The 25,119-nt window shown below is 44.0% G+C and overlaps 9 protein-coding genes and 1 non-coding gene across 10 annotated transcripts; 5 read left to right on the top strand and 5 right to left on the bottom strand.

Moving 5' to 3' along the window:
* Window positions 1–3,136: 3,136 nt before the first annotated feature.
* On the top strand, window positions 3,137–4,307 carry BO94DRAFT_479691 (porphobilinogen synthase HEM2; the record flags this gene model as incomplete). The annotated part of the gene is made up of 2 exons (XM_025608757.1): window positions 3,137–3,355; window positions 3,402–4,307. The coding sequence occupies 2 exons, from the start codon at window positions 3,137–3,139 to the stop codon at window positions 4,305–4,307; spliced, it is 1,125 nt and encodes a 374-aa protein (XP_025461614.1).
* Window positions 4,308–4,582: 275 nt separating this feature from the next.
* BO94DRAFT_334645 (acetyltransferase) lies at window positions 4,583–7,509 on the bottom strand. The gene is made up of 4 exons (XM_025607003.1): window positions 7,195–7,509; window positions 6,214–7,131; window positions 4,815–6,138; window positions 4,583–4,760 (listed from the first exon to the last, which is right to left on the bottom strand). The coding sequence occupies exons 2-3, from the start codon at window positions 7,070–7,072 to the stop codon at window positions 4,913–4,915; spliced, it is 2,085 nt and encodes a 694-aa protein (XP_025461613.1). The 5' UTR covers window positions 7,073–7,131; window positions 7,195–7,509; the 3' UTR covers window positions 4,583–4,760; window positions 4,815–4,912.
* A 643-nt stretch (window positions 7,510–8,152) lies between these two features.
* Window positions 8,153–8,598, bottom strand: BO94DRAFT_561443 (uncharacterized protein; the record flags this gene model as incomplete). The annotated part of the gene is made up of 2 exons (XM_025614217.1): window positions 8,153–8,482; window positions 8,566–8,598. 2 exons carry the CDS (start codon window positions 8,596–8,598, stop codon window positions 8,153–8,155), a joined length of 363 nt encoding a protein of 120 aa, XP_025461612.1.
* A 1,038-nt stretch (window positions 8,599–9,636) lies between these two features.
* On the top strand, window positions 9,637–14,197 carry BO94DRAFT_540716 (exportin CRM1). Its single transcript, XM_025612976.1, has 11 exons — window positions 9,637–10,063; window positions 10,160–10,189; window positions 10,252–10,324; window positions 10,380–10,451; window positions 10,502–11,214; window positions 11,279–12,050; window positions 12,100–12,570; window positions 12,689–12,918; window positions 12,989–13,367; window positions 13,423–13,594; window positions 13,664–14,197. Exons 1-11 carry the CDS (start codon window positions 9,998–10,000, stop codon window positions 13,902–13,904), a joined length of 3,219 nt encoding a protein of 1,072 aa, XP_025461611.1. The 5' UTR covers window positions 9,637–9,997; the 3' UTR covers window positions 13,905–14,197.
* Window positions 14,198–14,570: 373 nt separating this feature from the next.
* On the top strand, window positions 14,571–15,163 carry BO94DRAFT_479725 (PPP1R11/YPI1 family protein; the record flags this gene model as incomplete). Its single annotated transcript, XM_025608758.1, has 2 exons — window positions 14,571–14,802; window positions 14,877–15,163. 2 exons carry the CDS (start codon window positions 14,571–14,573, stop codon window positions 15,161–15,163), a joined length of 519 nt encoding a protein of 172 aa, XP_025461610.1.
* Window positions 15,164–15,602: 439 nt separating this feature from the next.
* Window positions 15,603–17,935, bottom strand: BO94DRAFT_551573 (shugoshin family protein; the record flags this gene model as incomplete). Its single annotated transcript, XM_025613548.1, has 4 exons — window positions 15,603–16,759; window positions 16,798–17,333; window positions 17,385–17,817; window positions 17,878–17,935. 4 exons carry the CDS (start codon window positions 17,933–17,935, stop codon window positions 15,603–15,605), a joined length of 2,184 nt encoding a protein of 727 aa, XP_025461609.1.
* Window positions 17,936–18,437: 502 nt separating this feature from the next.
* Window positions 18,438–18,998, top strand: BO94DRAFT_561439 (DASH complex subunit DAD2; the record flags this gene model as incomplete). Its single annotated transcript, XM_025614216.1, has 3 exons — window positions 18,438–18,678; window positions 18,740–18,799; window positions 18,865–18,998. The coding sequence occupies 3 exons, from the start codon at window positions 18,438–18,440 to the stop codon at window positions 18,996–18,998; spliced, it is 435 nt and encodes a 144-aa protein (XP_025461608.1).
* A 1,102-nt stretch (window positions 18,999–20,100) lies between these two features.
* On the bottom strand, window positions 20,101–20,172 carry BO94DRAFT_t306. Its single transcript has one exon. It is a non-coding gene; the product is annotated as a tRNA-Ala (tRNA).
* A 1,816-nt stretch (window positions 20,173–21,988) lies between these two features.
* On the top strand, window positions 21,989–22,393 carry BO94DRAFT_479663 (uncharacterized protein; the record flags this gene model as incomplete). The annotated part of the gene is made up of 1 exon (XM_025608752.1): window positions 21,989–22,393. One exon carries the CDS (start codon window positions 21,989–21,991, stop codon window positions 22,391–22,393), a length of 405 nt encoding a protein of 134 aa, XP_025461607.1.
* An 898-nt stretch (window positions 22,394–23,291) lies between these two features.
* On the bottom strand, window positions 23,292–25,070 carry BO94DRAFT_479643 (cytochrome P450; the record flags this gene model as incomplete). The annotated part of the gene is made up of 4 exons (XM_025608751.1): window positions 23,292–23,596; window positions 23,665–23,783; window positions 23,846–24,603; window positions 24,702–25,070. 4 exons carry the CDS (start codon window positions 25,068–25,070, stop codon window positions 23,292–23,294), a joined length of 1,551 nt encoding a protein of 516 aa, XP_025461606.1.
* Between the last annotated feature and the right edge of the window lie 49 nt (window positions 25,071–25,119).

The following is a 25,119-nucleotide window of genomic DNA, read 5'->3' as shown; positions in this document are numbered from 1 at the left end:
ACTTTTTATTAAAATTAATAATTATATTAAATAAAAAGTTAAGTGAATATTAGAAAGCTGTTTACAGGATAGGATATTACAATAAAAAAATAAATTCATTACAGATTGTAATGATAATAGTATTTCTCTAACTGAGGATAGTCAGGCTTAAGTAAGAGGATAATATAACAAAAGCTTTATTAGATATTATATAATATTTATATTATTCTGTTTATTTTATTATTATTATTAATATTTTTTTTAGTAGATGTCTATAACACTTTCTGTTTTTCTTTTTATTTCTTTATACTTAAAGTTCTAGAGTAATTAGTATGAATACAACTTTATTTTATATTAAATAATTACCTTATCTTATTATTATAATTTCATATATTTTAACTCTTATAACTATCTTATTAATTTTAAAATAAATAATTACTTTATTATTTCACTCTGGAAAGTCTTTAATTTATTAAATCTTATTTTTTTATAAATATTATTTTAATATCTAATTCTTTATAATTTATAAATATAAGATATAATTATTATAAATCTCTAATTTTTATAAATATTTAATTATTCTATAATAAATCTTTTCTAATATTTTAATTTATAGATAATTCTTTTATTAATTCGCTATATATATTATAAATAATTATAAGTATTATTAATAAATATATTATAAAAATTCATATATTAATTATTATAGATTTTATTTAATATTTTAATAATATTAGTTAATATCTCTTCACAAATTTATAAAGTTATTTAATTAATATAATTAAAAAACTTAATAATCTTTTTAGATAAGATTCTTTCATATTATAAAAAATATGTTTTTAATATATTATTTTTATAGTAAAAGAAGTATAAATATAAGATAAAATATAATATTTGTTATCTTTATCTTATTATTTCTAAAATAATAATTATTTACTTTAAAATAATCCCTTAACTTTACTATATAGTAACAGTATTTAATTATATTATTTTTATAATATTTTATATCTAGTAGTACTCTTATGAGTAGCCTTATAATTTTTAATTAAGATAAAAAATTATAATATAGTAAAGAGATTTTTTAATAGCTAGATAATCAATCAGAAAAATTACTTCTAGATCTTATAATTAATATATTTTAATTTATCTTATATTTTTTTAACTAGTATTTTATCCAGCTCTGCAAGTTATTACTATAATTATAATTTTTTAATCTCTATTCTTTTCTTACATAACTTTTATTTTAAAATAATTATATTATTATCTCTATTATTTCTAGAGTAATTAATTAATCTAATTATTTTTATAAAATCTTCATTATATTATAGATTTAATTATTTAAAATATAAAGACTTAATGATAAGATTACTTAATAAATTAGATAAGCCTTTTTCTAGGATTCTATTTTAAATATAAGATATTATTTTTAGTTCCAGGCCTTTCATATTAAATAAATAATTAAAATTATTAAAAATGTTTAAAAAGATATAAAATAAAAGAAGATTAATTTTAAAAATTAGATTAAATCTTAAATTATAAGTCTATATACTATAAAAATATATATATATATATAACTAATTACTAGCTTTCTAAAGTTTTCAGTGATTAGTATAATAAATATTTTACTAAATTATCTAATTATATAGATTACTTAGTTAGATAATCTGTCTCCTTATAGATTCTATGATCCTGGCACACTGAGAGGGCGTGCTGTCTGTCACAGGATTGCCTGAGGCATCTAACATATAGATATAAAAAAACATTCTTAATTAAATAGAAGAGTTATATTATATTTATTTAAAAGCTAACTATAAAACTCTATAAAATAAAAATTTATAAAATCTAGTATAAGTCTATTAATTTTTTTATTAAAATTTATATCAGCTCTATCGCGTCAAGATGAGGTAAAAAATAATAAAAAAAATAAATTCTATTAAATATTTAGAATTAGAATATTCTATATTTTAGCTTATCTAATTTTATAGCTCTAGATTAATAATATCTGTAGAAATATATAATTTATTTAATAGAAAAAAAAAGAAATTTAAAGAGCTTTTTAAAATTACAAAGAAATTAGTTAAAAAATATAGAGACTTTTTAACACTGTACGGGAAGTCTTTAAAAAAGATTAATTATAAAAAAGATTATTTAATCTATAGTTAGATAACTCTTCAGAGAATTCAATTTTTACTTACCATCACATACCTTGAGTAGTGCTTGGGCTCTTGAGCCCATCACATGGGCAACAACCCTTGTAAGGACTCTCTTTCTTACAGTTAGTAAAGATTTTCTGAAAATATATTTTATATAGGAGTCACATATAAAAAGCAACTGATTCATTGAGCTGAGGGGATCTGTTGAGCTGTGGCCGACCTAATCCTGAAAGAGGGTTAAGGCGTGTAGCAACGAGTAATATATAGGTTAGTTTAACAGTATTATAATTAAAAGTATAATATTTTGAAAATTAAATTCTACTAATTACCTAAAATCAAAATATCTTATATTCTAGTATGTTTAATTTTATAATATTAATCTGATAATATTTACAAAAAAGTAAAAATTCAAAGATAAAAAAACTTTAAAAAACCTTCTAGAATTATAAAAATAATATCCAAATAATTAATTTTTTCTAAAGCTGTATAGAAACTGATTAAAAAAATTATTTATAAGAAAGGGCTGGAAAAGCTAGTCCATCTATAATTAGATAATTTATTTTTCAGTAAATTTGATTCTTATTACTATCTTATCTTAAGTAGTCTCCCGGCTTCCTAGCCCGTCACACTATCTTCCAGAGTGGGGCTGTATGTGCAGTCCGTTTAGATTACACGCAGTCCAAATAGCAATTGCCAATTGCTAATGGGCCTTCCGCCACCAGTCCTTCCAGCTATTAGTAATCAGACACAAATACTAGATAACAGTACTTATTATTCGAGTAGTATTCAGGAAGCATCATATTAAACCTTGAGAGCTCTTCCATACAACTCGATATTCTACATCCCTATTCATTGTCATACTACATTCAGCTCGGCGACAGAATACCAATTCGAGTCCGGACCCATCGCATCTCAGGGCTATTCACCCCCTTAAGGCCGTATTTCGTTAGTCTACAGAAATCAAGCTTATCCTATTTCACGACTTGCACATAATTTACTGCACCATGTCATTCTCCAACCTTGTCTCTGATCTCGCATTCAGAGATTCCCAGGATGACCGAAGTTCGCAGATTTCCCATGCACGGTCGCAGGTTACTGCCCGGTCATACACTAGCACGGCTGCGACAAGTGTTAGCATATCTGGTGATATTTCTAGTCAGCTTCATTCTGGCTACAGTCATCCATTGAGCAGATCATGGCAAGCGGAGAAGCAGTTGACCAAGGTTTGAATTGTAATATAGTCACATAGCATGCTCTAATTTGGTTCAGGAGATGCTTATCTACCCTCTCTTTATCACTGACAATCCCGATGAAGAGACGCCCATTCCATCCCTGCCAAATCAACACCGTCGAGGGCTGAATCGATTGGTTCCGTTTCTAAGGCCATTGGTCCAGAAAGGCCTGCGTTCTGTGATGCTATTTGGCGTGCCCTTGCACCCATCTGCAAAGGATGCATTGGGGACCGCTGCAGACGACCCGACCGGGCCAGTAGTTCAGGCCATCCGCGTTCTTCGTTCGCGCTTTCCCCAGCTTTATATCGTGACCGATGTTTGTCTCTGTGAATATACTTCGCATGGTCATTGCGGGATACTGCGTGAGGACGGAACATTGGACAACGCACTATCCGTTGATCGAATTTCCGATGTAGCATTGGCTTATGCTGCCGCCGGGGCTCACTGTGTGGCTCCATCGGACATGAATGACGGAAGAGTCCGCGCCATCAAGTTGAAGTTGATTGAAGCTGGCATTGCTCACCGTGTCCTTCTGATGTCCTATAGCGCCAAGTTTAGTGGATGCCTTTACGGTCCTTTCCGAGATGCTGCAGGGTCCTGCCCATCCTTCGGAGACCGAAGGTGCTACCAATTGCCCCCGGGCGGTCGCGGGCTTGCTCGGCGAGCGATACAGAGAGACATTGGCGAGGGTGCTGACATTATAATGGTGAAGCCTGCAAGTAGCTATCTGGACATTATCAGAGACGCCAAGGAGCTTGCAAAAGATATGCCAGTTGCTGCCTACCAGGTCAGCGGTGAGTATGCTATGATACATGCAGGGGCTAAGGCGGGGGTTTTTGATTTGAAATCTATGGCCTTTGAGAGCACCGAGGGGATATTACGGGCCGGTGCTGGTATCATAGTGAGCTACTTTGTGCCTGATTTTCTGGACTGGCTTTCTTAAGCATATATTGAGATCAGCCCAATTCATGAACTGAACGATCACCCACTGTTTATTGTGGTGTTCTACGCCTAAATGGAGCTGGTCTGCTTGAACTTGATATCAGGGAAGAAGCATCAAAGTTTAACTCACTTGGTCAAGACACTGTCGTGGAAATCAGTATACGCAGGAGAAGTCGTTGTCTCTTTCAAAACAAATATGTACTTATGGTTTTTGATGACCCAAGACAGATATAGCTCAAGCCCTTCCATCTATCAAAATGCCAAGTTCGGTATGCATTCGGCGAATAAGTGCCTCCCGTTGTTCACCCACACCTCAAAGTGATAGGAATCACTGCCCCTCTTATCTGGGTAGTTACCGAGCTACTTTATCCGGTTTCGCCACGAAACCCACCGGAAGGCATGACACAAGAGCACTGGGATTTTGTGAAGTACGGAATACCGCATGCCTTGTGCTCTGAATCAGTTAGACCCCCAAACATGGATGCTATGAATGAACCATTATAGTTACAAGAAAAGCTGAAGGTCGATGAGATAGGAGAATAAACAATGGTTGCATCTTTACAACCAGAAGCGGACCCGTAAATACCGCCCAAAAATTTAAGTACATCACATGTAACTTGGTTTTAGACCTTGAAAACCGTAGGCTACGATGTCAGACTTCACCACCTCTCCAGGAGCAACATATGCCCCCCGTCGTAGCCGAACACCCGGGTAAATCGTACAGCCAGCGCCAACATAGCAATCTTCCTCAATCGTAACAGGACGGCCTTGATATCGACTTTGAGAGCCTTTGCGTTCTTGCATATTTGCATGAGCCATTGATGTGAGTATGGTAACCCTGGGCCCAATCCATGTATGGGCTCCGATGGTGATGGGGCTATCGTCGACAAACAAGCAGTTTTCTGATATCATGACATCCTCACCAATATGCACGTTGTAGCCGTAATGGCAATAGAAAGGTGCTTCGACGATAGCGCCTTGTCCCAACGACCCCGTGGAACGAGACGAGGCTACACTGGGAGGGGGACTGGTAACCGAGCCCGGAGGAACAAGCACCTCCTTCAGTAGCCGACTTTGCTCCTTTGTGCTTAATCCGGATATAGGGTTGCAGGCATTGTTAAAACGCCATAGGGCAGTTTTACAGCGATCTCTCTCTTCCACAAGATGGACATCGTAAGGTCGGTAGAGGTCACCACGTATCATCTTGTCCTTTTCGGTGTCCTCAGCAGATACCGTACGAGTAGATAACTGATGCTCAATGTTGAGAGCCATTCGGGCCTGAGCCCGTGGGCTATTGGTGTCCATATTACCAGAATGTGCTGAACGTTGGTCTAATCCGCCCTGGAAAAGCGGCACGCCCCCGGACTTAGAATGGCTTCCGTGAGGAAGCTCCCTAATTGAAGGAACGATTGGGAAATCAGACTTTTGATGGGTTTCCCGAGATAACTCATGAATCGGGGGAACTTCGCGATAATCAGATTTTGCAACGTGATCCGACATATAGGCGGGGTGGCTTGTGCTTCCCCAGGTGCGTTTTGTCCAAGGCCCGCGACCTGAGCCAGTTCCCGTGGGGCTTGTATTGAATTGAGTAGTTGTGCGGTCGCTTTCATTAACAACAATGGGCCTTATTTTCCCGGGGTCAAGTTGTTCTGACGAGGTTTGTTGCCGGTCATGCTGTTGGCTTATATCGTGCACGTATGGGGGGGTATTGACATCCAGATAGCCATCCTTTGATTGCAGAGGAACCGGTGTCTTTGAATTTGAAGGCTTTTGCCAAGTGCTTCGAGACGAATAGCCCTCACAGAGAAATCCTCCCCTGATACAGTTATTGCCTGCAGCGTCGACAATGTTAGATGGTAATCCGTACCACAAACGTAGTTGCGGGGAGCATGTCGCCACAGACTTACAAGCAGGGTGCTGTTCGTCACACTTTTTTTTCCTCCTTCGGCAAGTCATGCAGCCAGTTTTAGTTCGGTTGCTAAAGACGCGTTTCCTCTTCGGTGCAACTTGCACTGCTGCCTGTGGCCGTTCCTGAGGAATAGCAGTTAACGACGATGGCTGCTCGCTTTGCGCAGGTCCCTCTGCTGGACAATTACTATCCCAATCTTTTTGAGTTGGATCATTGTCATTGGCCTCGCGCTGGAGTGCCTCTGCCAATTGAGCATCAGAAGCGTCAAATTGTTGTGCACGCTGAGCCTGATGTACTAGATGAGAATCATATTCGTGCCATGGTGTGCTTGACGTGCCACCCCCATTTTCTGAGGACTTGTTGACATCACTTTCCACATGGGACATACTAGCGTCACTCGACGTAGCTGCCTGAGGTAGAGAGTCTATTGAATCATCCAGCCGTATGGCCGGGCTTTTAGGAGCCTTTCGAGGCGCATTATGCGTCTCTTCTTGTTCCCTGGATTCTGACCTCTTCCGTTTGCTTGTGAGGACTGGCGATTCGCTCCCGGATGACCGCTGTGAGTGTCGATTGTCTTGCTCATTTGAGGTCTTACTGCTCCCAGAGATTCTGTTTCCTTGTATTTGTTCGTCGAGGCGAGAATGTGTATCGAAACCATTTCGTATCAAGGTATCGGATGATTCGAGGTGCTCCTCATTGCCTGAGGAACCATTGGCAGCTGGCGTGGGCGCAGATCCCGCGCTAATCAAGGTCTCTTTCCCATTCACCGCAGTAAATCGGGAAGGGCTATGGTCTGACCTAGGCTCCTTCTCGGGGTCATGGTCGTTCATTACCGACGTGGAAGCCACTGTTGCCATGATCAAAAGATGGCCGGGTTGTAATGAACTTTTAGAGTTTAAAGAGGAACGAGGTCCAACTATCCAACATTTGGTTTGAGATCACCGTTGGCCTATACTCAAGAATGATCACCGCCACGTACTGATTAATGGCCGATGAATCCCCTAGGCGCTTTGTCTCGAAACTTCTTCTATTATCTTCTGGATCATGCGCGTCGAATTGATTCATTTGCGAAACAAAAAAAAGCGAATGAGGGTTAGGCCAATTCAACCAAAGTGGCGGTACGCACCAAGGGGTGCGAACTTTGGAAGTTGTGCAAGGTATTGACCTGAAGGTATATATCGCGCAAGTCGACTATGCTGGAGGGAAAGAGAATAGGAGTGTGATAACGAATAAAATGGGGGGTACCGCCAGTGAACGATTAAATAATTTGTATGACTACCCCTAAGGTTGTGCCATTAATGAGGCTGAATCTGAGCTGTTGGGGGCCTGGCTGTAGAGGCAAGGAATAGTTATTTAGCGCGGGAGGATGAGTGCAAAGGTTCAGAATATCGCATGAGTAAGGACGATCGCAAAGAGCAGATAAAAAGCAAGTTTCTCTTTTCAAGAAAGGACAAGCGAATAGCAGAAAAAGGGTGTGACTATGAAGCGCAAAAAATTACTTGATCTGATAGAGATGCTAGACTAGGCTGAGTAAACGAGGTGATAATTGCCTGGCCGTCTCTCGTCAATGTGGTATGGAAAAAGCCATGGATTCGAGATAGAGCGGTTACTAAATAGAAAGAGGGGAAGGGCGTCAAGGCAAGGAGGGGAAAGTGTGGTGGCCGTGGTCGTACTAGCAGTGGAGAGAAGATGGATAGGCAAGCGATAACAATTATAAGTCAGCGAGTAGTATGTCAAGACGGAATAGTAAAATGGATTTTTTGCCGCCTGCAGGTGGGAATCAAGAAACGAGGCATTTCACTAAGGAGCCAATAGTACCTAATTGCAAAACCCAAGAAGGGAAAAGGGAAGACGAGCAGCCGGAGGGAGGGGGCGGGAAGGAAAATAGTAATGTAGAGAGTTGAGGCTTCGGTCGACCAGGGGAGTCGAGGTAGGTACTAGCAGTAGTGGGATGGATGCACCCTGAAGTTAAGACCGTTTATTGGGTGTCGTACTTCGTAACAGAAGGATGCGGCTGCCAGCTGGCTGCTGAGCACTCGAAGTTGGCGCGCGATCGGCCATGGGCAGCGCGAAGAAACTGGTTGGCTACCACATCCCGGACAAACAGTATCTGGTTGGTCCAACATGAAGTTCGAAGACGCATGAGTTGGAGCGATGGCGCGCTCAGGCGACACGCCACCTTGGGGGGGGGACGACTCGCCTTGGTTCAGTGGTTTGCTCTGCCTACCCGCGAGGGAAGCGCGGCACGGCGGCGGCGGAAGAAGTTCCTGGTGGGTCGAAGCGACCTGCGCATTCACAACTGTGGTGGGTGGGACAGACTTTCTACCGCTTAGCTTGATCGCTTAGTTACCAGTGCCTTCCTCTTCCGCCAATTATTCGCCATTGGCGCCAGTCAGAATGGACGCGGTTACGGTTAGTACCAATCCATGCTGTACTGCGGAGTAAACTGAAATTGCCCTTTCAAATTTTCGGAAGAAGGCATTGACTGTACGGAGTACTCCGTACGCTGGTAAATACTATCTAGTACTAGCTTGTACTGCAGTAGGCTTGCGTGTATTATGGAGGAGTAATACGATAGTATATCTATTTATATAGAGATGTTCTTTATTGTGTTATTTCATAGGTCACTTTTGTAGCAGCTGCCTCCTTGGGGCTCTGTATATTATCGAGTCACTTCGTAAATTGGGGATTATCAGAGTGATTCTCTTAGTGAATAGAGAAAACTGGAAATTTATGTATTTATCTTTTGGGGGGAGTGTTGTATTGGAAACCCCAATTGAAGGGTGATTATTACTGTTGTTGAATGTTAACTCTGTGCCCCCTTAGGGACTGCTATTAGCAATGACGGGAGTTGGGTTACTCTGTATGGTCATAGACCACAAAATCATATACCCTGCATCTGAACAACATTGACAATGTGATAGTTCGGGGACAAAAATTTCAGAGGCATAGTTTAAAGACAGATTCCAGACTCATGGGTATATTCTAAGGTACGGGTGAAGGGAGTAGTAATAGAAAAGGCCCTTTGCTGCCTTTCCCAATACCGGGGCCTTTTTTCACCAATGCAACTGGGTTTAGAGCGAGCTAGGTATAATAAATCAGTGAGAGAGTACTACTCCATACTCCGTATCAATTCAGATAAGTATAAGCTAACGAGCCTATTTATAGGGCTGGATCGCTCAATATTTGCGAAGACCGGAGCGTTTATACAGTTTAATAGATGCAAACCTGTTTATCTATATACCGTACCACATATAAAGCATCCTACTCCATACCTATCATATTACAAGTGATATGATAACAACTTCCCATCGGCCAGCCCATACTCTGTATGCAGTGTTGACTCTGACTCGCTGATGACTAATCTAAGCTGGAGATACATCGCACCGGCCCGATAGAGTAGTGCCAACAACCTGAGAGACGCGTTGTTCTCACCGCCAGTACTCCGTAGTACCCATTGTTTTTCCAGAAATATCCATATCCCAGAGCCAGAACTCACATCCTAAATCACAGTTGTCCCACCCCACTTTACCTTCTGCATCTCGAAGACTGGTGCATCTTGAAGCCGAAGTTTGCTCCAAGCTCACCCGACCTCCGACTAACCCCTCCAAGAAAGCCTCCTACCCCACCATACATTCTGCCCGCCCACTCTTTCTGCTACGCCTTCCAATATCTACGGCCTTCTCTAGACCCCCTCGAGTCATTTTCGGATCTCGCCTGCTTACATCGTCTATTGAAGGCCGAGGTGTGCAGAATACCGTACCGTCAGCCTCTGGAGCGGAATGTCTGTTTCCATACAAGAGTTGGACAACACTGTCCGGGCCTTCTATGAGGGCAAGGGGGACCTGGTATGTTGCAAGAAGTGGACCTTTTCATTTTTACTTGTTGGCTTTTCATGGAGAAAAATGTCGGATTAGAGGCTGATGTGAGAATCCGTTTCACAGCAAAAGCAAGCTCAGCAGACCCTAACAGAGGTGAGTAACGGAGTTGCATCAATATCCAATCCGCATAGCTCTGACTTGTATTCGATGAGTAGTTCAAGCAAAATCCAGATGCCTGGCTAATTGTGGGAAACATCCTACAAGAATCGACATATCCACAGACCAAATGTGGGAGGCACCACCACATTCCATGTTATAATCGGCTGTCCGCTGATAATGTTAGATCTTGCTCTTCAGGTTCTTGACGATGTGATTATGACGCGATGGAAGGTCTTACCGAGGGAACAATGCCTAGGTAATTCAATCTCAATGACACAGGCTGTTACATTGTTTTAACATTCCCAGGCATTCGGAATTTCATCGTCAATTTCATCATTGAAAACTCCAAGTCAGAGGATAAGTTAAGGAGTGAACGTGCTTTTCTGAACAAGCTCAATTTAGTCCTTGTTTCGATCTTGAAGCAGGAGTGGCCACATAATTGGCCAACCTTTATCAACGAAATCATTTCGTCGTGCCACACAAGTCTATCCATCTGCGAAAACAATATGGCAATCCTTCGTCTCCTGTCCGAAGAAGTATTCGACTTCTCCCAGGATCAAATGACCTCCGTGAAAGCGAGAAATCTGAAGACCTCTATGACACAAGAGTTTTCATCCATCTTCCAACTGTGTTCTGAGGTCCTGAACACGGCGAACCAGCCGAGTCTTATCAAAGCTACACTGGAGACTCTGCTTCGTTTCTTGAATTGGATTCCCCTGGGATATATATTTGAAACTCCCATTATAAACACTCTGCTAACGCGGTTTCTGGATGTTCCCGAATTCAGAAATGTCACGCTCAAGTGCCTTACAGAGATCGGCGGGTTACAAATTGGCAACCCCTATAACTACGATGAAAGACTGGTTCATATGTTCACGGAGACACTTACTGTAGTCTCGAGAATCATTCCGTTATCAATGGATTTGAAGCAAACTTATGCCAAGAGCAACTCGAGAGACCAAGAATTCGTGCTCAATTTGGCACTGTTCCTCTGCAGCTTCTTTAGTGCTCATCTCAATGTGAGTCCTTCTGGCCTATTTTACCGAGTTTTCATATGGAAATCAGTCTCACTAACCCGGCCAGCTCGTCGAGAAACTACCTAATCGCGACTATCTTACACACGCTCATTTCTACCTTATTCGTATCAGTCAGATTGATGATAGGGAAGTCTTCAAAATCTGCCTAGAATATTGGACACGGCTAGTGCAAGAATTGTATGAAGAGATGCAGCAGCTTCCAATCACAGACATTAACCCTCTAGTGAGCATGGGTGTTAGCGGTCTGTCGAACGGAGGTGCACCGCATCCCAGCACATTGGCCAACTACCCTCTTCGAAAACACAAATACGAGGAGGTCCTGTCGAGCCTGCGTACGGTCATGATTGAGAAGATGGTGCGCCCTGAGGAGGTCCTGATCGTTGAGAATGACGAAGGCGAAATAGTTCGCGAATTCGTCAAGGAAAGCGATACCATCCAGCTTTACAAGACAATACGTGAATGTCTTGTCTATCTCACGCACTTGGATGTCATCGATACAGAGAATATTATGATCGAAAAGCTAGCCAAACAGGTTGACGGGTCTGAGTGGTCTTGGGCCAATTGTAATACTCTCTGCTGGGCAATTGGTTCAATCTCTGGAGCCATGAACGAAGAGACCGAAAAGCGGTTCCTTGTCAATGTCATTAAGGATCTCCTTGGTCTCACCGAGATGAAGCGCGGAAAGGATAACAAAGCCGTCGTCGCTAGTAATATCATGTACATCGTGGGACAGTACCCGAGGTTTTTGAAAGCCCACTGGAAATTTCTGAAAACAGTTGTTAACAAGCTTTTCGAATTCATGCATGAGACGCACGAAGGTGAGTTTCCCGCCTTTCAAATTGACGCATTTCTTCTAATTGAACCCAGGTGTCCAGGATATGGCTTGCGATACGTTCATCAAGATTGCGAACAAGTGCAGGCGGCATTTTGTCGCGCTTCAGCCAGGAGAGAATGAGCCATTTATCGAGGAAATTGTTCGGAACATGAGGAAGATCACATGTGACCTATCCCCTCAGCAGGTCCACACCTTTTACGAAGCCTGCGGTTATATGATCTCGGCGCAAGGCCAGAAAGGCCTCCAAGATCGCTTGATTGAGAATCTTATGTCGTTGCCTAACTCCGCTTGGGATGCTATCATAGTACAGGCTAATCAAAATCCCGCCATTCTCCAGGATGGTGAGACGATAAAGATCATCGGAAATATCATGAAAACGAACGTTGCAGCATGTTCTTCGATCGGCACTTACTTTTACTCCCAGCTCGGGCGGATTTATCACGACATGCTGAACATGTTTCGTGCATCCAGCCAGCTTATCAGTGACGCCGTTGCACATGATGGTAATGACATGCTCCTATGAGGCCCTTCCTTGCCTTGTTTCGTCTCGTCAATTGCTTTCCCTTTGCCCGTTGCGAATACTAGGAGTACCGTGTAATAAAATTTCTAACCGTTCGATAGGCAACATTGCAACAAAGACCCCGAAAGTCAGGGGGCTACGGACAATCAAGAAAGAGATCCTCAAACTCATTGACACTTATGTGCAGAAAGCTGATGACCTAGAGATGGTCAATGCAAACATGGTCCCTCCATTACTGGAGGCCGTTCTTGTTGATTACAATCGCAATGTTCCTGATGCGCGGGAGGCAGAAGTCTTGAATGTTATGACGACAATAATCCACAAGTTGCATGTACGAAAATCCCCACTGGCCGGCACCATGCTTGATAAATTCGAACTGGAAGCTAACTTGGGTATCTCAGAACTTGATGGAAGACAAGGTCCCCCTGATCATGGAAAGCGTCTTCGAATGCACATTGGAGATGATCAACAAAGACTTTCATGAATATCCTGAGCACCGTGTCCAGTTCTTTAAGTTGATTCAGGCGATCAATTTATACTGTTTTCCAGCGTTGCTCAAGCTCGATGCTACACAGTTCAAATTTGTCATTGATTCCTGCATGTGGGCTAGCAAGCACGACAATCGCGAAGTCGAAAACACAGGTCTCACAATGTGCCTTGAACTAATGAACAACATGGCAGACACTGATGCCCAAACTTCAAATATCTTCTTCCGACAATTTTACATTCCTATCCTGCAGGATGTATTTTTTGTCCTCACGGACAGTGATCACAAAGCGGGTGCGCAATTCTTTACTTGGTTCAGATAGGATCATGCTGATTCAGGTTACAACAGGATTCAAGTCGCAGGCCATGCTGTTGTCGCGCATGTTCTACTTTATTGAGTCTGGCAAAGTGCAGGATCCAATTTATTCCCCTGAACAGGCTCCCTTGGGGACATCCAACAAAGATTTCTTACAAGAATATGTTGCGAATCTCCTACAAAACGCTTTCAAAAATCTTCAGGAGTAGGTCCTATCCGAGCATGGCAATCTTCAAGTGGCAAAGGAAATGAGAAGTGAACTAACCCCTTCCAGGATTCAAATCAAACAATTCGTTATTGGTCTGTTTACCTTCAATGATGACTTCAACAAGTTCAAGACTCACCTGCGTGATTTCTTGATATCACTGAAGGAGTTCTCTGGTGATAATGCGGACTTGTATGCGGAAGAACGAGAGCAAGCGTTGCGTGATGCTAAAGCTGCCGAACGAGACCGTGCAATGAGGGTAGGAGGTCTATTGAAGCCATCTGAGCTGGATCAAGAGGATGAGCTATGACTGGACAAGGAATTGCGCTCTGAGATAGCGCTTTCAACTTCCGATGCCGTAGCACATAGCAGGGGGTCCAGGGCTTTTTCCAAAAGTGACTGGTTTGATGGCTGGTCCTGTTACGGACTTTAATTTTGAAACGGATCAGTATTTCAAGCACTGAGTTCAGGACGTATTTTATCTTTTGGTCGTCATTGGCGGCTTCTCTTTTCTTTACTTTCGATGTTCTCTATAATGTGAACCCCATGTAAAAACAATCTTGGAGCTTTCAGATGGCATTGCGATATCAATCAACCATTTGCCTATGCATTCCCGCTGGTAGTATACAGTGGCAGCCCATTTCAAAGTTCGAGATTAAATACACCCATTGAACCGGGATTAGTAGGCTATGATCAGAAATGGAGATAGGCTACGGGAAAAAGCAAAACAAGTTGAAAATGTGCTGGTCTATGTAACAATTGGAAAAGAAGCCTAGCACTCTGGCAAAAGCGGTGAGGTACCTTGGTTTCTGCTCCTTTGTGACAAGATACATCATATCCCTCCCAGTCACACGTTTTTCTGGCCAAACAATTACATACAACACACCATTTCTTTGTTACCCCTCGAAATCTTACCAACTAATAACTGGCGCCTTCATTCGCGTTCTGAGCTGCGTACTAATCGCGGCTTACAACCATGTCTCGGACTCGCCAGGTCCCGTCAGAGGCAGCAAGTAGTTCTCAAATTCAATCGACCGAGGAGCATCCCAACAATCCATCAGCTGTTCTTGTCTCAGCCACCTTGCGGTTAAGAGCAGGAGATGGGCCCGCTGCTAGTACGTTCAATCAGGACGAGAGCACATCTCGACACATACGGTGGAGTGAAGATGTCATAGACAACGAAGGAATGGGGAAGAAAAGTTCCAAAGGTAAAATCAATGCGTGATGGGTTATACTTTTGATTTTGGGCTAACGTTTAATGTGAAAATTGCTCATGGGACAGTATGCTGCATTTACCACAAAAACCGGTCTATTGGCGACAGTAGCTCAGAATCCGAGTCCTCAGACTCCAGTGCGCCTGATTCTGATACAGATAGCGACAGCGAATCGGGCTATCATAGAAGGTCAGGACAGCGCCGGCCTTCAAATCAAAACGATAATCACATCACTTGTGACCAAAGGGCTTCACCAGGAGGAGAACGACCAGCCCATCGCCATGCAAAAAAGGCGAAGCGAAAACCAAGCCCAAATGCCTACGAAAAGATGCCCAAAACCGCGAAGGGCCGCTGAAAACCCTCGAGCTCTTCTCGTGTGGAGTGAAGCCGTGATTTGCCTGCAAGCTCTAAAGTCTGAGGGCACTACTGCGATTTGTAGTGACTGATGATGTTAATCTCTTTCTCAAGCGACGTGGTTTATCCCGTAGACCTCGAACTCTTGAGTCTCGTACTCAATCGGAGATACAGTATCCGATACTTACCAGCTGAGTCCGTTATCACGGCTTTTCCAGCCTTGTATGGCGAGTTTCCTTGGATAACATTGGGCCGTCATAGTACTGCGCACCGAAAGTAAAATAGACTGTGCCAATATACATGGCACATGGGATCCATACCGGGGGCCAATCCCCATCAATATCTAATGGAAGGCAAATTTAACTAATTAAGGTTCCTGTTGTGATCTATGGGTGACCGGCTAATGTAGGCGCCGCTTGTCTTCAGCTAGGAATTATATTTCACAACATCATGCTTTTCCTCCTAGCCGCTGCAGCTGCAGCACGCTGCCCGCGCCTTGATCGTTTTGCATCCGTCAGAGTCGTAGCAGACGAGTGTATGTGGGTGCTTTCTGTTGCTTTCAGTGCCTGAGGGTTCAGGATCGCAAATTCCTCAAGGGTCTTTGTGGGAGCTGGGTTCTTTGCTCGGGCCTCTGATGGAGAAGCATCTTGGCTTTTTATGCTCCTAATGTCTTGGTCTGCTGCTTGACTTCTGTTTTCCCCGGAATGCTCAGGGTGTGAGGAATGTCGTCTAGGCTGCCGACCTGTAGTTTGTCTTTCTTTGCACGCATTAGCTGGAAGATTCCTTGTATTATTGCCCATCTTCCACGGCGGCTGCGTCTCGGTATGATCATCTGTACCCTTTGGTTCCTCGTCATTGCATTCCTTAGCCACCCACTGAGGGTGCGCCCCAGTTGCAATCCCTTGGGATGCCGTGATATCAATTTCGCTTGCCGGAGAAGTCTTGCGTTTTCTCTCGGAAACATTCATCTGCTGTGTACAAAGACTGGTGGGCGTTTCTATCGTCTGTAATTTGGATTCTTTGCTTGTGAAATCCGAATGTCGTGGTTTTCGATCATTCCACTTTTCATTCTTGACCAGATTTTCATCATCGGTTGTATCCGATCGTGCATTAAGAGAACCAGATATACGTCTTGGCCGGTCACCAACTGCTGCTATCAACTCGTTCGTAGGTCGTCGCATTTTGTCTCGCAAGTTCGGTTCTGTGTAGCTTACAATGGCCCTTTGGCGTCTCGCAGGCCTCATTGGCTCAGAAGGCACAAAAGTTGATGTTCTTGATTCGCTTCGGGTTGTTGGCCCCGATGGTGATTGCGTACCGGGCTTTATTTTTGGCACCTTTGATTCTTGAATGGTGTGCCCGTTATGTTCCTTGTCATCTGTGGGTTGGTCGAGTCGACACTGTCCAGATATAGATGTCCGCCTTGACTGTGCACTAATTATATCCACTTTGGGTGATATCGGGGATAATCCGCCCTTGCCACCCCTCTCGCCTGTTAATCGTGGTGTAGTGACCTTATCCGTCGGCTCTTGTGCAACTGCAGCATCTTCTTTTCCAGGTAAGAGTATGCTAATATTGGTGCTTCCTGTCTCCTCATCAGCTGCCGGAAACCCCACATCAGGATAGAACGCGACGTACTATGCTCTAGTGCTTTCCTTTTCGCAAGCCTGTAGTTTATATTCCCCTCCTTCGATGGCTGGATCTCTCCTCTTGATGGAGTACCCTCACTACCAGGCGATAGTGAATGCCCGGCCCTGCCCACTGGTGAGGGAGACTGCAGATTTGGGAGTAGATTGTCGTTGTGAGTCGGTGTCGACTCTAGCCTATCGCCGTGATGTACGGAAAACTTGCGCTTGGTCCCAGGATTCATTCTAGCTTCCGAGTCGTCTCGTACCGGGGATGGCCCGGGATCCGCATTAGAGCACTCTACATTCATTTGTGCGAGATTGTGCTTTTTCCTTTTCCTAGTCTCAAGTGTGGGAGGCAAAAATGCATCATCGTCGGTTGATATGTGTGCTTCATAGCTCAGAGACTGATCGTCCTCGGCATCGTGAGAATTATTAGACGAGCGGCCGTCATCCTCCGCGTCTGGCTGCATGGCCACGGGCCCCTCAAGGTTGGGAATACGCATGATATCAGTACCGTTAACCTCCATGTCCTGCAGATCTTGAGACCTATCAACAGTGAGCAACATACATCAAAGACTCGGGGTCATAATTGCTTACTCGGTCCTTCTGGGGTAGCATTTGTCTTCCAGGATAACTGGAAGCCTCCCATTTTCATCTTGCCTGACGTTTAGCTCGTCATCGGTGGACTTGGGCCTCCAATCTGAGATTGACCGGGTATGATCTGCAGATGGAGGTTTTTCTGTTGATTTGTTGCAGAGTCTGCGCGGAAGTGCGCCCAGGTCAGCCACTAAATTATTCAGCTCAGCCAACTTGTTGTCTAGTCTTGTCTTGATGTCGTAAACCCCATCCTGGAGCAACCGGGCAGCCTCGTATCTCTCTATATCCTGACTAAGTCTTATAACCTGCTCCCTAAGCGAGACGTTTTCGGAAAGAAGATGAGAGATTTCAGATTCGAGGCTGCGGATGCGAAGAGACTGTATGGAGTTGACCCGGGCGATCTCACGGTTCTGTCGCACAAATCGCCGTTTCACTTATATGAGGTGCATGTCAGCTTCAACAATGTGCTTTGAAACTTTCAGGGGATGCTTACGGGCCTCGATATGTTCAGTTGGTGCTGATGATTCATTTAAGCGAGCCATAACCTGCATAAGGAGGCAACACTGACTGCCGGTCCCGTCTCGTTTTATTGTAGGCAGCCAATCACCCAGAGTTCCATCGAACCAGAGAAGCCCTCGACAATTCGTTCTATTTGTCTGCAATGATAAACGACGAGGGTTTATTGTGGTCCAACTTGTCGGGGCAAAGTAAACAGGTGTGAGTGGGTGCCCCGAGATAACAAACAGTTAAGGTTGTTGACATTTGTCCCAATCAGGACTAGCGGGCCTGCGCCGGTCCGCGACGCTCTGATGATCCTACCACCTACCTATATCACCAATCTTCACTGCACCTGTCCCCAGATAGTGTTCTTACACCCCCACATTTCCATCAATTTTGATCTTGTTGCTGTGCTAGATTTAATCACTGCATCTACTAGCCCTAACTGTAGGGATCTTGGCAACCGTGCAATCTAAGGGGTCTACATACCCCTCTGCCGCCTCGAGAATATCGGCACTTTATTCAATCTCTGCCCGTAGGGATTTATTTTTAGCCATGGCATATATGTCTCGTTCTACTGCCATGTTCCCTGCAGGAGCTTCAGCATCCTCATCCCGACAGCCAAATCAGCAATCTAGCATCACACAACAGCAGTCCTCCGTCCTAGCAACCCGCATCGCATCAAAACGTGCCGAGTTAGACAACTTGAGGCAACTCTGTGATATGAGTGAAGCACTCGCATCGCAGATGAAGGCATTACAGGACAAACTTGTGACACTTAAAGATGGCACAGAAGGTTTGTCGGTAACCGTGACACCGGGTAGAGTTGTCCTGATTAATTTTCCTATCGACTTTAGCTGTTGCTTGTGTCCTTGCGAACTGGGATAATGTACTGCGGGCGATCAGCATGGCCTCAAGTAAGTTTGGTCTCTTCTCGAGAAGCCTCCTTGTCAATAGTTGCTGAGACGTTGTCCCTTCACAGCGAAAGCTGCGAGTATGGAATACCCGGCAGAGTACAGATCAGATTCTACCACTCGAAAAGCACCAGATGGTTCTCCTATGCCCGCCACACTGGTGCGAATCCCTGTTGCGAAGCAGGAAAAGCCGGGTAATTAATGACTCTTGGCGTACGATCATGATAAGTCAACCCTTCTAATTTAGAAGTTCCCTTCGTGTCCATGCGCATTCTATGGCGAGACACGGGGTGCGTAGAAACCAGAATTGAAGCACATTGGTAGGAAATGGGACATGGCCAGCTTGATAGAGCAATTCAATGGATCTGACTGCAACACCAACCACTCATGAGCCCATGGCTATACCTACTCGAAAGCGCAAGATTCAAGCTGGGTCTTAGGTACCGTCCTCGCAGTCAGCTTCACCATATTTTACTCTCTGGGGAAGCAACGCTCTATGCAACAAACGCCGGGTTGTGGGGAAGCTTTGGCTTGGTCATTGCAATCTGAACCTCTCTAAATATTATCGTGTCCTTCTGTGAAGGATAGAGTATCTGGAATTAGTGGTATCGTGGAAGAGAAGAATGGCAGATCTTGCTTGTCTATGGTGCACTTTGGGGTGATGACATTGTCTACTGCATTCTGGGGTGTGATATTGCCAAGGCTCTCTGCCACTTCCCTGGATACTTGTGAATTTTCGTTATGCTGGGCAGACTATAGCAATCTCGAACTATATTGTTGGATTTTAGATTATGGCAAACAATATCATTTACAAGGGTAGGGAATTATGACAATAACGTAATAGAAACATAGATGTCCTTATAGATGACGCCCAAGAGTATCAGGGCTGGATTGTATGATGTAAAGAATCACACTAATGTTCAGTTATCTTGCTGCTGTAACCGGTGGATTTCCTCCAGTCTGCCAACAAGGTGATATTCTAGATCACCAAACAAACAAGACAAACAATAAAGGGGTTGCGGGGAATCAACCTGACTCTCCAGTCTCCACTAAACCACACCCCATCATAAGTGCTTCATCATAAAAATTTCTTATCTATACAAGGTGGTAGCGAGCGAGCTGAGAGAAGGACACTAAACTAAGTATTAGCCAAACAACGCAATTCGAGTATCTACCTAGCAGTAATATTTCACCCCTAAAAGTTCATTTGAATAGATCGCCTCAGCCATTTTTGATTGCAGTTTAGTGATTGATGGTGGGTTGATCTCAGAATAGAGTACTAGGCTCAGAACGAGTAAAAAAGATGGAGTTGCAGGGAATCGAACCCCGGACCTCTCCCATGCTAAGGGAATATTATACCACTAAACCACAACCCCAGCCTTATGTATATTCAGCTTCTCCAAACTTGATTTAGAAATATTATAGCTGGTTTTTTTCATTTAACAAATGATTTTACACCTTCTCTCCTGACATTAAAATACATGAGCAAAAGACTATTAACTCAACTCCGTACCAATCAGATCAAGCTGCAGGGATTATCAACGAGTTCTTCTCATTTTATGGCATCTTACTTTTACTAATACTATTTGTGGAAGTCACACACAATTTTGGATGTTATGAGGGTCTAGCAAACCCCTATCCCTAAATTCAAAGCTCATTCCCGGGTGTGATAAGCAAAAAGTGTTATTGATTTAGGGATGAACCTGCTAGTACGTAGACCTAATTGAGGGGCTGGAAGTACATCAGCCGTCGGCTATTCCCCACCTTACAATGCAGTTGGCGTTGCGTGATGATGATGATGGGCGGGTAGGGCGAAGAAGTCATTAATTAATAACAATCCCGGATGGGCATCTGCTAGGTAGATACTATGAATTGATCCTCCTTCGGCACCATGAATCTAAATATTTGGTACTTCGTACTGTGTATTACTATAAATTTTATAATACAGAGTATATTAAATTGATATATGAGTGTATCATACACATGGTAGATACACATCATATTGATGTATGAAGTAAGTGACCACGGGACGTTTAGAATTTGACAAGTTAGTAAAGTGTTGCCGACCTTCAGAACTCAACCGCCACCTAACTTTAGTTGGGAGGGGGGGGGCTATATCTATCTGGTCTTAGGTGGTCCAACCGTCTAGAACCCCCTGCACCTTGTAGTAAGTACTATTAATATTGGAGAAAAGCATCTGGAAAAAAAATCAGCTAGGCTATATATGGCAAGAGACCATCACAATTTACTACTTATGTACATTCTAAGTAGTACGTAAGTTTGGGTCCGAAGTTAGAACCCCTCTTTACCCCACTCGGCCCCGCCCCAACAATGTGCCTTGTGCCTACAGCCCATCCATCGCCTACAGCTAGTACTAAATCCGGTAGTAGTAGGAGTACGTGCTATCTCATACAGTAGATACATCCACACGTATTGTATGTACTTTGTACGGGTATGCAAGTACCTACCAATTTGCAGATCTGCAATAAGGTACCTGGTGATAGTGATACATACTAAACAAACCGTATTCCCCTCTTTCTCCTGAAGGAGGTGGGTGCATGCCACTGGCACCTGAGGTGGCCGTCCACCTATATATATCCACACCATAGCCCACTGCCTCCTTCACTTACCATCTGACTCGGCGCTGTGTTGACAGACCAGCCCAATGTCATGTTACGCACTGGACGAGAAATCTGTTCCCGAACCGCCCTTCATCTTTTCGCCATAACGGTTCCCTGACATACCGCTGTATACTCCATCCACTGTCATCATATACGGACCTTGGTCTACCAGCGGGATTTGCCCTCACAACCCTGGGTACTAGGTTGTTGGCCTTGCGTGACCTAGCTGGTTCGCAAGAATGATATCGAATTGGATTATTATAGTGTGACAGCCTTGACCCTCCCTCATATAAACCCTGCACCTTATATCATACCTCACACGAACTTTTTCTCTGCCAATTCTTTCTCTGCCAGTTAGAATTGAAATTATTGATACCTGTGACTATTTTTATACCCCGATAGGGATTGACGCACATCCCCGGGTCATCATCACCCAAAGCACATCCGGTCTCCCCGTCCTCTCCTCAATCTCAAGAGAAACAACTACTTTAATTCAAGTCTCCCCCTTCCCATTTCCTTCCCTTATCTGCGAACAGAGGCGGGTCACTGGCTCGTTCATCTATCAGCCGGGATGGCTACGGAATGGTCCCTTGATTTCTGTCTTGCATGTGACCGCCAGACTTTGGGAGGACCCTATTGCTCCCAAGCCTGCAGGTTAGCCGAGTTAGATATTGTTTCGAAGGAGGGGATAGGGTCGCATGCAATTGTGTGCCCACAACCAACCAGAGCCCTCAGTTTAGCTGAGCGAGTTGTTACCAGCTCCCTCACAAAAATCGACGCACTCCCCATCAGTTCATCTGGCTTCCAATATCCCACCAGAGTTCTTTCACCGTCTTCTTCACAGACATCGCTCTCCTCCATCCATAGCAATTCATCGCAGCCCTTCGTGGCTGCAGGTCAGTTTAAGAACGAATTACGAGATTACGCAAGCAGTTTTGATCATGTCCGTGATCTAAAGAGACGCTTTACATCATAAAAAGGGAGCTGTGGCCCACCCAAATATCTACCCCTATGATGTATCGACTATCATATGTTATTCAATACGACAGAGTGGCTGCGTTGGTCAGGACAAGCAGGTCGAACTTGTCGCATTCCATTGCCACTATCCAGCTCATTTGAGAGGATCAGTCACCCTTCAATACCATTATCTCCATCTCTACCCTACGGAAGATCTATACCCCACACCAATCATACAACTTGGCGCTTCTGGGTCGCATGCAGGTCTGCGGTGTGGCTTTTGGCATGACCAACACAAACAAGAAAGCAACTAAGCAGGGAAAAAGGGCAAAAAAGTAACAAAACAAAAAACCAAAGAAGACACTACTTAGGAGATAGCTATGGGGAACCGAAGGAAACGAGAAAATAATAGTTGGGAATACAAGTATACAGTCACAGCCTATGTACATTTCGAAGATGTACATTTCGAAGTTTATCACCACCCGATGCACCAAAAACCAGTCATCTACTACGTTTCCCCGCCCCCACCATCCTTGCAACCCGTATAATGTGCGTTATCGCTTGAAGAATATATAGTACTCTTCAAACCGCAATATTTATCCAGGGAAAATGACTGAAAGTAATCTCTAAACATAATATAACTCGCATGCTTGTCTTTCTCAAGGCGCAGATCCTTCAGGGTGAACCAAAGAAGGGTACGTTTTGAGTGTATTTTAAGTTCCAAGGGGGAAATCCTAGCTTCAGTAATGTAACGCCAGGTAGGTGTCGATGTCAATTGGAAGCTCCTTTCCCCTTAATACGATCCCACGTCGTTTAAGAGAAGATAGCCTTCATTCTGGAAGTTTGCAATTATTCGAAGTTGATCGTGGCAGCGACGCTTCACATCAACTCAACCCCAATCGCCAGTCATTCATTCACTATCCCAGTGCATCTATAAGTGCCTTTCCGCCCCTAGGAATGAATCGAACCTTATATTTCTGAGGAATTGCCACCAGACTCGTGGGATCCGAATTGCCCCGAACGGGATGCCAATCGGCCTTACCGAGTGGCTCAATGCGGAAACTGTTGAGGGTGCGCATTAAGACAAGATATAGTTCACGGTTCGCGAGGAGTGAGCCAGCGCACATGCGATAACCCATCCCGTAGGTAAATATAGGAGCATCTGGTTGTTCGATCCATCGTTCTGGTCGGAACTCCTCCGGGTCACTCCAGACTTCAGGGTCTTTGAGAGACAGAGTCAGCTGATGAATTTTATGAGACGATAGAGTCTTCCATTGACTAACAACCTACCCATGTTGCAGGCCCATGAATTTAGGAAGAACACCGTGCCTTCCGGGATCATTGTGCCATTATACGTGATATCTCTGATCGAAGTCCGGGGGAGCGCAAGACGAAGCACCGTGAAATACCTGTATATCATCAACATGATTGCACTTGGAATTCAAGTCTGGAGTTTTGCCAGACGCCGTACCTCAGACATTCTCTCACCAAAGCTGCGACATACACACATTTCTGATCATCTGTGGGGTCACACAATGGCTGATCTTGATCATACATTTCTCGTATTGCCTTTACAGCCTTGTTTTGAATATCGGGCCGCTGAGAAAGGAGACCAATACTCCAGGCCACGAGCGTCGTGATGGTGTCGAGCCCTCCAGAAAGCATGGTTAAACTGATTGAGACAAGCTCTTCGGAGCTCAGTTTCGCTTCTCTGTCGAGAATGACATTCGCCTGAATACAGGGTTGGTGGATGCCTTTCTTCATGCGATCGTCCAAGTCTCGGTTGAGAGCAGTGAGATACTTATCACGTCGGTCCCTCATCTCTTTGGCCATCTTCGAGCTGCCGTTAAACGGATTAAGTCGTAATAGAGGAATATAATCCTGGAGGTTGCCAGTGGTGCTCCTAAATTTGCTGATCTCTTCCTCAACATGGGTGATTTCGGAGAATAGGCTTTCTTCCTGTGATGCCACACGTACTCCCCAGTTCAGAGTTAATGACAAACTCAAGCTTAGACGCTGAACCATCGGCATGGGGTCCACTGGTGTTTCTCCGCCGTCCCCATACTTGTAGAGTTCGTTCACGAAAGATCTAGACTCAACATCTAGGTGCGAGAGGTAGGACTCCACGGACGGACGGTTGAGAGCTGATGCTGCGCCTTTTCTGCGCCTCTTCAGTGACTCACTGTATGGAGAAGTCCCGATTGTTGTACCGGCGGTATTAGACACAATCTGGTTGACTTCTTTGAGCCGGGTTCATGAGCAAGAAAGATGAAGGGAGGGGGGAACAAAGACGGAAAAGACTAAAACAGGTGTAGGGTCTGGCTTACTCTGTGGAAAGTATAGAATTCAGGCCTTGAACTCAGAGCCTGGGCGTTCTTTCCAAAAATGACCTTTGCTGCCGCGGCCGAGTTCACGACAACAACCGGGATATTTCCCAGCTGGATCTGGTACACGGGTCCATATATCCTGGACCATATGCGATACTGTTCTGCTGCATTTTTGCGGATTTGTGCAAGGTTTCCGATTAGAGGAAGACCCCGAGGACCCTTGAGACCCGACACTCGAGCTTCCGCTCGAACGAATTCATTGATGATAATATAGAGGACTGGGACAATGACGGCGGCTGCAGCCAGTGACTGCAGCGGGGATTTAATGATGCTGTGTTGCAGGAAAGATAGAACTGCCGCGACGGCCATGATGAATAAGCTGGGTCACTTCGTCGCCGTTGAGCCTTTATCAAATACC

This window comes from Aspergillus sclerotioniger, assembly GCF_003184525.1.
Source record: "Aspergillus sclerotioniger CBS 115572 chromosome Unknown BO94scaffold_53, whole genome shotgun sequence".
Classification (NCBI taxonomy): domain Eukaryota; kingdom Fungi; phylum Ascomycota; class Eurotiomycetes; order Eurotiales; family Aspergillaceae; genus Aspergillus; species Aspergillus sclerotioniger.
Note: the sequence above shows the minus strand (reverse complement) of the source record. Positions and strands in the feature narration are given on the sequence as shown.

Bases quoted from the DNA above. Each gene is read 5' to 3' on its own strand.
- BO94DRAFT_540716 (XM_025612976.1), top strand. From the start codon at position 9,998: ATGTCTGTTTCCATACAAGAGTTGGACAACACTGTCCGGGCCTTCTAT. The intron at 10,064-10,159 runs GTATGTTGCAAG...TCCGTTTCACAG, and splicing joins ATGAGGGCAAGGGGGACCTG to CAAAAGCAAGCTCAGCAGAC. The intron at 10,325-10,379 runs GTGGGAGGCACC...TGATAATGTTAG, and splicing joins GACATATCCACAGACCAAAT to ATCTTGCTCTTCAGGTTCTT.
- BO94DRAFT_334645 (XM_025607003.1), bottom strand. From the start codon at position 7,072: ATGGCAACAGTGGCTTCCACGTCGGTAATGAACGACCATGACCCCGAG. The intron at 6,139-6,213 runs GTAAGTCTGTGG...TCGACGCTGCAG, and splicing joins TGACGAACAGCACCCTGCTT to GCAATAACTGTATCAGGGGA.